The 16,774-nt window shown below is 37.8% G+C and overlaps 1 protein-coding gene across 1 annotated transcript in view; it reads right to left on the reverse strand.

The window, feature by feature from the left end:
• Positions 1-2,320: 2,320 nt before the first annotated feature.
• LOC126269112 (uncharacterized) overlaps positions 2,321-16,774 on the reverse strand; it is a 31,374-nt gene continuing 16,920 nt past the window's right edge. Inside the window, exon 2 of the mRNA XM_049973967.1 lies at positions 2,321-7,463. Coding sequence (XP_049829924.1) covers positions 6,402-7,463 — 1,062 coding nt within the window. The 3' untranslated portion in view covers positions 2,321-6,401. The remainder of the gene's footprint in view (positions 7,464-16,774) is intronic.

Raw genomic sequence — 16,774 nt, forward strand, 5'->3', positions numbered from 1 at the left:
CAAATTGTACTGAGTGGATGGATGTGTTTGGGTATGGAGACAACCTCATCAATCCATGGACCCTGCATGTAAGCAGGGAACTGTTCAAGCTGGTGGAGACTTCGTAGTGGTGTGGGGCATGTGTAGGTGGAGTTATATGGGACCCCTGATACATCTAGATACAACTCTGACAGGTGACACATATGTAAGCATCCTGTCTGCTCACCTGCATCCATTCATGTCCATTGTGCATTCCGATGGACTTGAGCAAGACAGTGCGACACCGCACACATCCAGAATTGCTTCAGACTGGCTCCAGGAACACTATCCCGAGTTTAAACACTTCCGCTGGCCACCAGACCTCTCCAGACTTGAGTATTATTGAGCATATCTGTGATGCCTTGCAACTTGCTGTTCAGAAGAGATCTCCATCCCCTCATACTCTTACAGATTAATGGACAGCCCTGCAGGATTCATGCTGTCAGTTACCTCCAGCACTACTTCAGACATTAACCAAGTCCATGCCACAAAACGTTGCGGCACGTCTGCGTGCTTGTGGGGACCCTACATGATATTAGCCAGGTGTACCAGTTTCTTTGGCTCTTCAGTGTATATAACATCTGGTGTGACAGTATCTGGTCACCGTTCTGATTTATTTCACGTGAAATTCTAAAATAATGATTTCACATTGATTTTGTACTGTTTCATACAGTGTGGTGTACTATTTTGATGTAATATTGTAGATATATCCTGTAATTTTCGGCAGTTCACACCAAAGATGTTTTATTTTTACATAGTAACAGTGTGTTATGGTTAGACAGTTCACACCATAGATAATTTATATTTACATGGTGACAGTCTCTCCAAGGCACTTTTCGTGTACCTAATAATAACCAAGGGGGAAAAAATATGCATGCGTTCATTGTCTTGTTCAGCTTGATAACCAAAAAGATGAAACACCTCTTCCTTCTTTATATCTGGAGAACGTTCTGGATATTCTGTACAGTTTTTGTGCCTAGCACAAAAATAATGTGGCACACAGTATAAAATAGAACAAAATCGATGTGAATTTCATGTGAAATGTAAACGGTACAGTTGCCAGATACAGTCACACCAGGTGTTATATATACATCAGGACAATGTAGATGTACTTGAAAGTGGAACTCTTCCAAAACAGCTATCATAATAACCAATAAATGTTTTAAGCAGTGATACTGGAACCTTACTTGCAATGTCCTTTCAAGACATGTATTTCACTGCAGACCCAACCATCACGAAACTTTCATACGTAATTCTAGATTAATTGTTTTCACGAGCTTAGTGACCAGTATCAATATATACCTTTTCACATATGCACAGTCACCAACTGTCTACTTCTGTGAACATCATAATATGAACAGTCGCAGTGCCTGTACCTCAGAACAGGACAATAAGGCAAATTTAAATATAATGGCAACTTCGCGTCCTCATTTCAGTATAGATCCACATTTTTTTATCATCATATAATTTCTTTTTCTCTATACTTTTAAGAATAACACTGAAACTCAACAGTAGATAGCAAGAGGACCAATTGTCTATCCTAAGTGTTGGCTAATTAATTTTTTTATTCTGTCATGCTACATAAACAACTGAGATTTCAACTTTGATCACATGAAAATTTAATCTTTCACTCCTTCTGCATTTCATTCCTTCAACTGGTAATACTACTACTACTCTCTCCAAGGCACTTTGTATGTGCCTAATACCAACCAAGTAAAAAAAATGCATGCACTCAGTATGTCTGCATGTGTGTGAGGGAGGAGGGGTAAGAGGACAGGTTGCGCATGGTTCAGCTTGATAACCAAAAAAAGATGAAACCTCTCTTCCTTTTTTATATCTGGAGGACATTCTGGATATTCTATAGAATTTTGTGTGTTTAGCGCAAATACTCGTTAACCCACAAGTATTAGTAAAGGGGCTAACCCAGTTCATGGTGCACTCCCAGTTGCAGGTTGCCTGTCTAATGGCTTCCAGGGGCAATAGAAATTTGATTTTCAGTATTTTGTATAATTATTGACTGAATTTAAAATGCTGGAATAATCTACTCACTAGTGTAATCTATGTTAAATGTGTAATACAGTAAGATAAGTACTATTGTTATACACTGTTTGTATCGTATGTCTTGAGGCAGCATTAATCATGCTGCACAAATTACCTGACTATATTCATCCAATACTTGAGAATGAGACCACTTAACAACTGCCAAGAAATGTTAAACATAACTTCAAACATTCATTGAAGTTGTTCTCACTTACGTGCTTAATGGAAAATATTTAAAACATTAACTCATTTGCATACTAATCAGACTTTGAAGCTGTTTTATAAATGGGTGATTGATTTTTTTAAATAATAAGAGTGTGAGGGTTTTACTGGTGAAACACTAGAAGAATTGTATTAGACATGAAATTGTATCCTTTAGTGCATTTCATTAGCTCAAGAGTTGCTAAGATAACGTAGGCCACCCCAAAGGAAAGAAATTAATTAGACAGGCACTTTGATCAGACATTAGCAGCCTTTGAAAATAAGAATATGGTATCACACACACTGAAGTGCCAAAGAAACTGGTACCAGGGGTGCATATTCAAATAGAGAGGTATGTAAACAGGCAGAATATGGTACTGTGGTCAGCAATGCCTGTATATGATTGGTTACTGCTGCTATAATGGCAGGTTATCAGGATTTAAGTGAATCTGAACATGGTGTTACAGTCAGTGCACGAGTGATGGGACACAGCATCTCCAAGATAGTGATGAAGTGGGGATATTCCTGTACCACCATTTTACGAATGTACCTAGAATATCAGGAATCTGGTACAACATCAAATCTGCGACATCGCTGCGGCCAGAAAAAGATCCTGCAAGAATGGGACCAATGATGACTGAAGTGAATTGTTCAACATAACAAAAGAGCAATACTTCTGCAAACTGGTGCAGATTTTGGAAGTGGGCCATTAACAAGGTGAGACCAATGACCTCGTAGTTTGGTCTCTTCCCTCAAACAGCCCAACCCATTAACAAGGGTCTGCATGGGAACCATTCAATGAAACTTAATCGATGTGGGCTTTGGAGCCAAAGGCCCACTTGTGTACCCTCACGACTGCACAACACAATGCTTTACACCTTGCCTGGGCCCATCAACACTGACCTTGGACTGTTGATGACTGGAATCACGTTGCGTGGTTCGGCGAGTCTCATTTCAAATTGTATCGACCGGATGAACGTTTACGGGTATGGAGACAACCTCATGAACCCATGGACCCTGCATGTTAGAAGCAGACTGTTCAAACTGACAGATGCTCTGTAATGGTGTGGGGCATGTGCAGTTGAAGTGATATGGGACCCCTGATACGTCTAGATACGACTCTGACAGGTGACACATACATAAGCATCACCTGCATTCATGCATGTCCATTGTACATTCCGGCGGACTTGGGCAATTCCAGAAGGACAGTGTGACACTCCACACATCCAGAATTGGTACAGACTGGCTCCAGGAACACTCTTCAGAGTTTAAACACTTATGCTGGCCACAAAAATCCCCAGACATGAGTATTATTGAGCATATCTGGGATGCCTTGCAACGTGCTGTTCATACTCTCACAGATTTATGGACAGCTCTGCATGATTCATGGTGTCAGTTCCTTCCATCACTACTTCAGAGATTAGTCGAGTCCACACCATGTTGTGTTGCAGCACTTCTGCACGCTCGCAGGAGCCCTACATGATATTAGGCAGGTGTAGCCGTTTCTTTGGCTCTTCAGTGTATGTTATGTGAACTATAGAAGGCATGTTAATACGTTCCCTTTGACATCCTAATTGAATGGCTGGCATTTTATTATGTAATGTAGTTCTGCATTAGCAGTAATTACTTAGTTTATCTCAGTTAAAAAGAAACACTCTTCTGTAATAGAAATGAGTAGTGGTTTTCCCCAAGGCTCTGTCCTTATATCTTTCTTCAGCATTATTGCTATCAGTGACCAGCCCAGTTGCATAGATCTGCATTATCAGTAATTACTTACAGTTTGTTGCAGTCAAAAATAAACACTCTTCTTTAACAGGAATTTGTAATGGTTTTTTACAGTGCTCTATGATTGGACCCTTCTTTTGCATTTACGCTATCAATGACCTGCTTCATTAAATATATCAGGCTGGCATATGCGTAACTTACATCACATCAGAACATCTTAGCGCTGAAGGAGGTTACACAGGACTCACTTGAATCTGTACTGTGCCAGTTCTCACCAACTAAACTATTATGTAATCCAAAGAAGATACAACAGCTTCTTTTAGGATTTCACAAAGTTATATTGTCTGGAATCCAGGCTAAAACTTTAGGTTGGAGATTTCAGACTGGCTGGTTCATCTTGTTCTAATTTAGTGATCATTCAGCCACATGTACTGCTGTAGTATTTTAGTCTCTTCACTATTCATTTTAAAGTTGTTTTACATTTATATTAGTGGAAAGTTTGATTTTTTTCATCAGTTTTAAACTGAACTGCTGCAAGTTATTTTGGTATATACATTAAAGGTCAAGATGACAAGTACCCAAAGATCAGAAGAGATTTTCTTTCTTGTCACCACCTTATAGATGTAGTCAAGAAGGCAAAAGCTATGTAATACCGAATGAAATCAGATGTGAAATGACAGACTCATTTCTGTTGTAACTACCATACATTTTATTGTTGTCAGTACAGTTCAGTTCATGTAAGTAAAATGCCAAATGGTTATTAATTATGCTTTAATAAATGACTAAGCCTTGGACTTATCAATAAAGTATAAAATTTGATTTGAAGTATTACAATTTTTTGGCAACACTTATCAATTTGACAGTAAAAACATCTATCAAAATGTTTATTTACAAAACATCATTCCACTTATTATATAAAGAACTGATATATAAAATATGGTGCCATATCTGCTACTATATGAGTTATAAAACATTCAGACATGAAAAAGAGAAAGTATAGAAATCAGCATTTTGTTACAAATATGAGTATTTTTAATAAACTGTATTATGAAATTATTCAGTCTCATTCTTACTTAACATTTCATGCAATCTTGTTCTGAAGATGTTTCACTTGTATTATTATTTAGTGGTAAAAATATCAACCCAGTACCAAGTCTTAATTATTTATATCAAGTTTGTAAAAATGCTGGAGCTCACCTCCAAAATGCATCACATTCAGCATAAGAAACACACATCATGTAACAGCTCTAGAAAGTTATTTAAACCATGGTGCTCCATCCAAAGCTTAATGGTTACATTCTATGAAATGCATGCTCATCTCTCAAGCCTGCTTTTTTTTAAAAACTACTGCATACGTAACATCACAACTGGTAGTACTCATGGCATATGCATATCTGTATGTGAAAATGTGTATTACAATCCCATGACATATTTGAAGTGTCAATTACACACAATTTACAAACAATTTAATATTCTATTTACAAACAATTTCATATTCTGCTGAACTCACCATAACACACACTATTGAGTCATATCCTTGAAAGTATTATGTCAAGAGAATATAAATTTGTCACTGAGCACCAGTTATTACACAGGACATAAGCAGTCTCATAAAAGAACAGTAAAAAAAAAAACAAAAAACAAAACAAATCAATGCTATCCCATAAACAATATCCTGTGATATGTTTTTGCTTATGAGAATTACAATAAAGATCAAAGATCACGAAGAAAATTTAAGAAAGAAAAACATGATATGTTTTCGAAGAGGAAGTTTTCAGAAATATTACAGAAATGTATCGTAATAATATGTTTTAACTACTTTCTTTGTGTGACTACAGCATAAAAAACAAGACATGTTCTTCTTTTAGCGAAAAGCAAAATGGGTTTTGTGTAGCACAGTGAAAGAAATTACCTAATTTTCACTAAAATATTATTATTATTTGGAGTTGGGGCACAGCAGACTTTCGGAGTTGGGATGCAGCAGACTTTTGGAGTTGGGGCACAGCAGCCTTAATATGTAATTTTCTAACTGAGGATTTAGAAAACTACATAAAACTTCTCTTGCAATCATATAAACATGAAAGATCCATATACAGACTCTTACTTTTACATTAATACATGAAGCTCATTGTTGAATACCAGATGGGTCAGGCTTGCTTTCCTACTGTTTTCACATTTTGTACAATTAATTATGTTCGACAAATATTAGTTTCTGGCAGTGTTCAGTCATAATTTCTGGTTACTTTAAAAGGTCCTTTGCCCCAGTCTGAAACTATTTTGAAGTATTACATACACATTTTGTACAAGGTAGTCATTTATCACATGCATGCTTTTTCATATCCAGCTCACATGATGTAATTTAAACCAGATAAATTTTTATATACAGTCAAACATATTGAAGATTATAAAGTCTGTCCTTAACCTGATAGATCTCCAGATGATGATCTTTCAATAGGTTCCACTCTGCCTGTTCCCTGGATGTCTGTTAAGATTACAACTTCATATGGAGAGCATTCCTCGTGCCTCAGTACAGCACACAACCAGCCATAAAACCCTTTCTCTAGATCTGTTATTTCCTTATACCAGCTGTCATAAAACCATGACAGCTGAACAAAACCTGCATAAATGCCAAGACCAAGAGTAAAAATAACTATAAGAAAAGGATACAATAAAATGAGAATGGGAGAGACAAGTACCCTACAGAATGTAGGCTTTTCTTCAGTATAATATGTAAAAATGTTGTACCAAGTAATTGTTCCAATGTAAAATGAATACGCACCCGACACAAGACTTACAAGAGGTAAAATAAGGACAGTTATTAGCATTATATGGGGACCACTCTTAATACCACATGATAACCAAGTTGAAGCTGAACTGGAACTGGATTTTTTTGCAGTTATATTTGCTTCAAGATGCTCAAGCTCTTCACGAGACATATTCAGTCTAATATCCACACACTGACCTGCCTTCTTGCCACGTTTAATGGTTCCAGTAACTGTAAGGCATCCATCAGTGCTGTTGCTCACTGCTGAATGATCCGCTACAGATTCTGATGTCTCAGAACCTCGAAGGGCCATAGTCTCAAAATTATTGATCCCATCTTCCTCTTGGTCCTCACTCTCTGTGCAGATATTGACATGCTTTCTAGATTTCAGTTTATGAGCCCCTGTAGTATCCCGCACAGCATCAAAATCTAAACTTTGTTCACTCTGACTAAGACTTTCAGTTGTTGTACTTGTCTTGTCAGAAGGATGTAATTTAACTGTTTCTGAAAGTGGGATAGGAATGCTGCAAATTTCTGATGGTGGCGACATTTCAATCTTGCATGTCTCTTCACTGCCAACATTTTTATTATTACTGTCACATCTTTCAACATTACTCTGGTGAAAATTAGTCACATGTTTTGCATTATTTCTGTTTTCTTGGCACAAGTCACTTTCAGCAGAAGGAGCACACAGCACGACACCATTTTCCTTGTCCTGTATGAAAATTACATAATTTTTATTAACATTCAGTGACATATAATATGACAACATGAAAACGACTGTGGGAAGTTCATATTGATATATACATGATTAAGAGCCATTAACATAAAATATTTATCAAATTACTACAAACTTGGCTTACAATGTCTGGTGACAGAGGGAAAGAAGTATGTAAATAAAATTTCTTTGCATATAAATAATGCTTGTCTTTAATTGCAGACAATGTGACATGTCAAACAGTGAAATTATTATTATTATTATTATTATCTTCTTTCCTTTCTCAGACCTTAGGTCTGGTTAAAAATGAAAAGTTTATCCTGATGCCACATGTCCTTGACTTCCTCAGCCAGTTGGATGTATATTTCAATTTTTTCTCCTGTTTTCTTCTGTATATTTGTTGCATTGGGTATGGATATTTCGATTAGTTGTGTTGATTTCTTCTTTTTATTGGTGAGTATGATGTCAGGTTTGTTATGTGGTGTTGTTTTATCTGTTATAATGGTTCTGTTCCAGTATAATTTGTATTCATCATTCTCCAGTACATTTTGTGGTGCATACTTGTAAGTGGGAACATGTTGTTTTATTAGTTTATGTTGTATGGCAAGTTGTTGATGTATTATTTTTGCTACATTGTCATGTCTTCTGGGGTATTCTGTATTTGCTAGTATTGTACATCCAGTTGTTATGTGATCTACTGTTTCCATTTGTTGTTTGCAAAGTCTGCATTTATCTGTTGTGGTATTGGGATCTTAAATAATATGCTTGCTGTAATATCTGGTGTTTATTGTTTGATCCTGTATTGCAATCATGCATCCTTCCGTCTCACTGTATATATTGCCTTTTGTTAGCCATGTGTTAGATGCGTCTTGATCGATGTGTGACTGTGTTAGATGATACGGGTGCTTGCCATGTAGTGTTTTCTTTTTCCAATTTACTTTCTTCGTATCTGTTGATTTTATGTGATCTAAAGGGTTGTAGAAGTGGTTATGAAATTGCAGAGGTATAGGCGATGTATTTATATGAGTGATTGCTTTGTGTATTTTGCTAGTTTCTGCTTGTTCTAGAAAGAATTTTCTTAAATTGTCTACCTGTCCGTAATGTAAGTTTTTTATGTCTATAAATCCCCTTCCTCCTTCCTTTCTGCTTAATGTGAATCTTTCTGTTGCTGAATGTATGTGATGGATTCTATATTTGTGGCATTGTGATTGTGTAAGTGTATTGAGTGCTTCTAGGTCTGTGTTACTCCATTTCACTATTCAAAATGAGTAGGTCAATATTGGTATAGCATAAGTATTTATAGCTTTTGTCTTGTTTCTTGCTGTCAATTCTGTTTTCAGTGTTTTTGTTAGTCTTTGTCTATATTTTTCTTTTAGTTCTTCTTTAATATTTGTATTATCTATTCCTATTTTTTGTCTGTATCCTAGATATTTATAGGCATCTGTTTTTTCCATCGCTTCTATGCAGTCGATGTGGTTATCCAATATGTAATCTTCCTGTTTAGTGTGTTTTCCCTTGACTATGCTATTTTTCTTACATTTGTCTGTTCCAAAAGCCATGTTTATATCATTGCTGAATACTTCTGTTATCTTTAATAATTGGTTTAGTTGTTGATTTGTTGCTGCCAGTAGTTTTAGATCATCCATGTATAGCAAATGTGTGATTTTTTGTTGGTATGTTCCAGTAATATTGTATCCATAATTTGTATTGTTTAGCATGTTGGATAGTGGGTTCAGGGCAAGGCAGAACCAGAAAGGACTTAATGAGTCCCCTTGGTATATTCCACGCTTAATCTGTATTGGCTGTGATGTGATATTATTTGAATTTGTTTGGATACTAAGTGTGGTTTTCCAATTTTTCATTACTATGTTTAGGAACTGTATCAATTTAGGATCTACTTTATATATTTTCAATATTTGTAGTAACCATGAATGGGGTACAGTATCAAAAGCTTTTTGGTAACCAATGTATGTGTAGTGTAGTGACTTTTGTTTAGTTTTAGCTTGATATGTCACTTCTGCATCTATTATCAGTTGCTCTTTACATCCTTGTGCTCCTTTGCGACAGCCTTTTTGTTCTTCATTTATAATTTTGTTCTGTGTTGTATGTGTCATTAATTTCTGTACAATGACTGAAGTTAATATTTTGTATATTTTTGGTAGGCATGTTATGGGGCGATATTTAGCTGAGGTTTGCTGTGTCTGCTTGATCTTTAGGTTTCAGATAGTTTATTCCATGTGTAAGTGTATCAGGGAATGTGTATGGGTGTGCAATGTAACTGTTAAATAATTTAGTTAGATGTGAAAGTGTTGAGGTGAACTTCTTTAGCCAGAAATTTGCTATTTTATCTTTTCCAGGGGCTTTCCAATTGTGAGTAGAATTAATTGCTCGGGTGACTTCATGTTGGAAAATTACCACTTCAGGCATTTGTGGTATCATCTTGTATGTGTCTGTTTCTGCTTGTATCCACCGTGCATATGTGCCTGTTTCTGCTTGTATCCACCGTGCATATGTGTCTGTTTCTGCTTGTATCCACCGTGCATGTCTGTTATGGTGTACCGGGTTTGACCAAATGCTGCTCCAAAAGTGTTCCATATCTGTTATGTTTGGTGGATTGTCTGTTTTAATGTGTGTGTTATCCATTGTCTGGTAAAATCTCTTTTGGTTTGTGTTGAATGTTTGATTTTGTTTCCTTCTATTTTCACTTTTTTTGTATCTTCTAAGTCGTTTGGCCAATGCTTGTAATCTTTGCTTCTTTTCATCTAATTGCTCTATCGCTTCTTGTTGTGAGATTTTACCTAACGTTTTCGTTTTTTGTCTGATATTTCATTTCTTATAAATTGTGTTAGCTGTCCGATGTCTTTTCTAAGTTTTTCTATTCAGATCTGTAGCCTGTGTTGCCATGCTGGTTTTGTGGGTTACTTCTTTGTGTTGGTTGGTTCTGATCTCTGCCTAGTGTGTATATTTAGTGTAGTGAGTGCTCCTATATAAACCAGTAGTTGTAACTCTACCATAGTTGTATTTTCATTTATTTTGTTGTGTATGATTGTGTTGATAGTCGTTATTGTTGTTTCGACTTGTGGGTTATTTGGTTGTCTATGCAAGAATGGTCTAATGTCTTATTATTATTATTATTATTATTATTATTAACTTAGTATTCTCCTTGTTGTCTGGCCTTTGCAGAGAACTTATCGAGTTTAGGATGTCACAACAGTAGTGCTTTATTGAACATGTATACAAATATGTAGTCATCTTACTAGCACTATCCAAAATAACATACTAAACTGGATTATGAAACAGTTCTCTGGGAGATTATCTGTTCCAGTAAAAGGTTATCTGTGTCATATAACCATCATGCAGCTCAGTGACACAGTTCCCAAAGAAATGCTGCTGCATTCATATGTGATTTAGTGATTATAAGAGTATAATTAATCACATAAAATACAAGTTGAATTCAGCTAAAACTAAATAGGAAAGTCAGAATTATGACTAACACTAATGTGTAACTTAATCAGATATATTCTTAGTAGCCTGTAGCATGCTCCATCTCTCATTGTGACATGGGCTCCAGAAACAGTGCAAGCATTGGGAAGCCATTCTGATGCATTACTGCTCTCAGCAGCATTCCAGATTAAGAATTTCACTCTGCAGCGGAGTGTGCGCTGATATGAAACTTCCTGGCTGATTAAAATTGTGTGCCGGATCGAGATTCAAACTTGGAACCTTTGCCTTTCATAGACAAGTGCTCTGCCACATGAGCTACCCAAGCACAACTCACGACTCCATCCTCACAGCCTTAATTCTGCCAGTACCTCATCTCCTACCTTCCAGACTTCACAGAAGCTCTCCTGCAGAGCACTTGCCCGTGAAAGGCAAAGGTCTACATCTACATCTACATCTACATGACTACTCTGCAATTCACATTTAAGTGCTTGGCAGAGGGTTCATCGAACCACAATCATACTATCTCTCTACTATTCCACTCCCGAACAGCGAGCGGGAAAAACGAACACCTAAACCTTTCTGTTCGAGCTCTGATTTCTCTTATTTTATTTTGATGATCATTCCTACCTATGTAGGTTGGGCTCAACAAAATATTTTCGCATTCGGAAGAGAAAGTTGGTGACTGAAATTTCGTAAAAAGCTCTCGCCGCGACGAAAAACGTCTATGCTGTAATGACTTCCATCCCAACTCGCTTACCATATCTGCCACACTCTCTCCCCTATAACGCGATAATACAAAACGAGCTGCCCTTTTGTGCACCCTCTCGATGTCCTCCGTCAATCCCACCTGGTAAGGATCCCACACCGCGCAGCAATATTCTAACAGAGGACGAACGAGTGTAGTGTAAGCTGTCTCTTTAGTGGACTTGTTGCATCTTCTAAGTGTCCTGCCAATGAAACGCAACCTTTGGCTCGCCTTCCCGACAATATTATCTATGTGGTCCTTCCAACTGAAGTTGTTTGTAATTTTAACACCCAGGTACTTAGTTGAATTGACAGCCTTGAGAATTGTACTATTTATCGAGTAATCGAATTCCAACGGATTTCTTTTGGAACTCATGTGGATCATCTCACACTTTTCGTTATTTAGCGTCAACTGCCACCTGACACACCATACAGCAATCTTTTCTAAATCGCTTTGCAGCTGATACTGGTCTTCGGATGACCTTACTAGACGGTAAATTACAGCATCATCTGCGAACAACCTAAGAGAACTGCTCAGATTGTCACCCAGGTCATTTATATAGATCAGGAACAGTAGAGGTCCCAGGACGCTTCCCTGGGGAACACCTGATATCACTTCAGTTTTACTCGATGATTTGCCGTCTATTACTACGAACTGCGACCTTCCTGACAGGAAATCACGAATCCAGTCGCACAACTGAGACGATACCCCATAGCTCCGCAGCTTGATTAGAAGTCGCTTGTGAGGAACGGTGTCAAAAGCTTTCCGGAAATCTAGAAATACGGAATCAACTTGAGATCCCCTGTCGATAGCGGCCATTACTTCGTGCGAATAAAGAGCTCGAATTTGAGTCTCAGTCTGGGACACAGTTTTAATCTGCCTGGAAGTTTCAGCATTCCAGCTGTTCTCAAGGAAGATTAGGGCATAATGACCCACTTTTAATGTGATCAAGCTCAGGTTGTACAAGGATGAGGAGGAAAACTGGCCATATTCATTTTGAAGTACCATCTTAGCATTAGTGTAAGAGGTTTAGGGAAAACATGAAAACCATGAAGCTGGATGGCTGGACAGGCATTTCAATCTGTCTCCTCTCAAATTTAAGTGTAGTGTCTTACACTCTGTGCCACCTCACACAGTCCACATTTTCAGTGTGACTAATGTCATGCTGCTTCATGATGAGACAAGTATCTCTGTCCTCTACAGTGTTCATCAAACTGCTGTGATAGAGTTTGGGGAAATAGGTGCTACATTGTTGTGTTAAATGTACAGAGAGCTGCATGTGAAGGGACTGATATGTATGATCTACCACCAAGTCTCTGACTCTTTTATCTGTGAGCAACAGTAGATGGTATTCCAGGAGCTTATTTCATTCCATGGATTAACACCAGCACAGCTAAAAATGTGCCCTTTAGATGGCAAGAGCTGTCTTCTACCTGCTTTGATATATACTTTGATATACTCAAACTGTGCCTGTAGCATGTACCAAAGTATGATGCAACTCATCAATTCAAGCCATCTTTCCTTATGCCCAATTGCAATGTTTTGGGATCCATTTATCAATCCGTGTGACCTGCAAGATGTTATAAGCATATATTGATAGTGCTCACATGCAAACTGAGTGTTATCAGCTACACTGTGCACTGTGGCCTATTTGACACACGGGACACTGCAACAATCCCAGGTACACCCCCCGGTGACCTGTGTCACCCATATGTTTTGACCTCACAACTGATTTTTTTTATTTAATAGGATCAGTAATGTTGCACATTTTGTGCATGGTTGTCACACAGGCAAAAGTAAAAGGCATGATGATGTCATCAATGTGTAGCACACACATCCCTTTCAGTTGCTGAATAGTGACAGATGAAGCACTCTGTCTTTAACATTGCTGCTGTCTTTCATTGAATTGCTGCACCTGATCAATAGCGTTGAAGAAACATGAAAAAATTAGATGCAACAGAACAGTCGCTGTTATCCTTATGACTAAAGATCCTCAATATAACACTACATTGGAGGTGGAGGAAAGAGAGAAAGAAAACTGTCCCATAGTAGTAAGTAATTAATTCATTCATCATGTTCCACATATCCAAACCAAGAAGGAGAACCTCAAGGGATGTGGAATGAGGCAAGGTAGACAAAAGACAAGCAGACTGTAGAAACTTAATCTGCATACTGTATTAACTGTAAATTATCATTATATTGCTTAGTTCTATTAATGCTTATGCCAGCTAAATTTAATCCAGTACATTAAAAAGAAAGCTGCTGTCATGTAAAAGGTGCTACTTCCTCAGTTATGCTAAAACTATTGTTTATCTCTGATTTATGCCTTAATATTTACTTATATCAACAAAAATAATCAATTTTTGAAAATATGAGTAACTGGGTAGATAAAAAAAATCTAATCACCAAGTGGCAACAGAACAACACACATATAAAAGGTATTACAGTTTGTAAGCTTTTGGAGCCAGTGGCTCCTTCTTCTGGCAGAAGGATTGAATGAGAAGTAAGAGGGGTGAAGGAAAAGGACTGGTGACATTTAGGAAAAGAGGTAGCTTTCAGAAAAGTCACCCAGGGAAGACTTACCAGACGAGATGAGAAAGAAAGACTGATTTTTGAGGACTGCACCAGACGAGATTTGAAAACCTGACAGCTTGAAGGCGGAAGAATGAGTAACATGCAAGACAGAGATTACTGCTAAAACACTATGCACAGGTTAATAAGAGCGAAAAGCTAAGTGCATTATATGTAATAGAGACGGGAGGCAGACGGCAAAAAATGGATAGGTAATAAAATGAAAGATGTAGAAAACTGTACCATGAAGAAATGGCAATACTGAAGAAATTACCATAAATTAAAGCCAGGTGTGTTCCGAGAGCCAAGGACATGTTGTTGTGCTAGTTCCAAGCTGTGGAGTTCTGAGAAACTGGTGTCTGGGGGGAAAATGCAGATGGCACATGTGAAATGCACTGAGGTCACAACTCTCATGTTGTTGAGTTTGCTCTGCAACAGGCTATTGTGTGTTGTTAGTATACACCCTCTGCCTATGCCCAGTCATCCTAGCTGATAACTTGATGGTAGTCATGTCACTGTATCAGGCTATACAGTGCTTCATACCAGCTGGTGTATGAGCAGTCTGACACGAATATTGTGGACATTGGGAGGGCAATGAAAAGCTATTCTAAGTGTGGGAGGCAAAATCTCAGACAGAGTGGACCTCATTTCATGGCATGATTTTAATAATTCATAGCATTGTTGAAATAGCTGATTAATACATTCAAGACTAGGATAATACTGAGTGATAAGAGGTTTACTCCTTAGTTGTTTTTTAGGTAGGATCAGCAGGTTTTTTTCTGCATCTTTCATTTTCTGGCCTGCCTATTTTTTGCTGTCCTTCTTCCATCTCTCTCACATACAATGCACTTAGCTTTTCACTCTTATTAACTCATTCCCAATGTTTTAGCAGTAATCTCTGTCTTGCCTATTACCCTGTCATCCACATTTAAGCTCTCTGGTTTTCAAACCTTGTCTGGTGCAGTCCCCATCAAATCAGTCTTTCATTCTCATTGCATCCGATAAGTCTCCCTGACCTGGGGTTCTGGGCGACTTTTCTGAACCATACCCATTTTCGTTCATGCCGCCTCCTTCTCCTTCAACCCTTCTGCCAGAAGAAGGAGTCACTGGTCCCAAAAACTTGCAAACTGTAATAACTGTCATTTGTGTGTTCTCCTGCTGCTGCCTGGTGAGTAAATTTTTATCTATCCAAGTCCTTATTAATCTTTACTTAATTACACTACCATTTTTCAAAGAAAATAATTACTTCATCTGCGAACACTGACTCTTGTTTACAGTTCATTACTACTTCGTATGCAGCTTTACGATGATCACTGGTCTTGTCGTGTAGCTAACAAAATTTTTCAGTTTTTGAACTCATATACTTTGTTGAAAGAGTTTCTAGTGAGTTATGTTTTTAATTTTGTTTTGGACTGGCAGGAATTCCCAATTTCTTGCTGTATGTCATATGAGAGCTTGCAGAAAATCTCTGCATCTGAGTAAATAACTCCACTCTGAACCACACACAGTGTTGCATGTGCCTTCAATCAATCATCAGAGACATGTTTGGAGGCAACCCAGTCAGGCTGAACACCTTAGACACACAGTCCAGAGAGTGCAGCAAGATGGAGGTTAACTGCTGTTTTGGGGTGGCTTTATGTGGGACCGACATACACAGCTGGTGGTCATGCAAGGTGCTGTAATGGCTATACAATATATGAATGTCATCCTTTGGCCAATAGTACAACCATATCGGCAGCATATTGGCGAGGCATTCATCTTCATGGACAACAATTTGCGTCCCCATCGTGCACCTCTTGTGAATCTTCACGATAACAATATCGCTTGACTAGAGTGGGCAGCATGTTCTCCGGACATGAACCCTATCGAACATGCCTGGGATAGTTTGAAAAGGGCTGTTTATGGACAACATGACCCACCAACCACTTTGAGGGATCTATGCCAAATCGCTGTTGAAGAGTGGGAAAATCTGGACCAACAGTGCCTTGATGAACTTGGGGATAGTATGCCATGACGAATACAGGCATGCATCAATGCAAGAGAACATGCTACTGGGTATTAGAGGTACAGGTGTGTACAGCTCTGAAGGCCTCGCTGTGTGGTGGCACAACATGCAATGTGTGGTTTTCATGACCAATAAAAAGGGCAGGAATGATGTTTATGTTGATCTCTATTTCAATTTTCTGTAGAGGTTCCGGAACACTCAGAACTGAGGTGATGCAAAACTTTTTTTGATGTGTGTATGTGTGGCTGTGAAAGTTTTGTAGAATCAAAGATTTTAAATAAGCACTTCTACAAAGTATCTCATCTGGTTTCCAAAGAATCAATGTTTGATTTATGACTAAAACAAGAAATCTTTATGTGAAAATGTGATGTAAAACTATTTAACCAAGACAAAATGTGACCCATTAAATAATGAATTATATAATAAACTACAAAATTGTTCTCAGGACAATAAACATTGATGACATGCTCCAAGGGAATGGCTGAACAGGATAATCTTATCCTTAACAGGCCCAATATTACAAATGAAACTGTGGTGACTGGA

This window comes from Schistocerca gregaria, chromosome 1 (genome assembly GCF_023897955.1).
Source record: "Schistocerca gregaria isolate iqSchGreg1 chromosome 1, iqSchGreg1.2, whole genome shotgun sequence".
Classification (NCBI taxonomy): domain Eukaryota; kingdom Metazoa; phylum Arthropoda; class Insecta; order Orthoptera; family Acrididae; genus Schistocerca; species Schistocerca gregaria.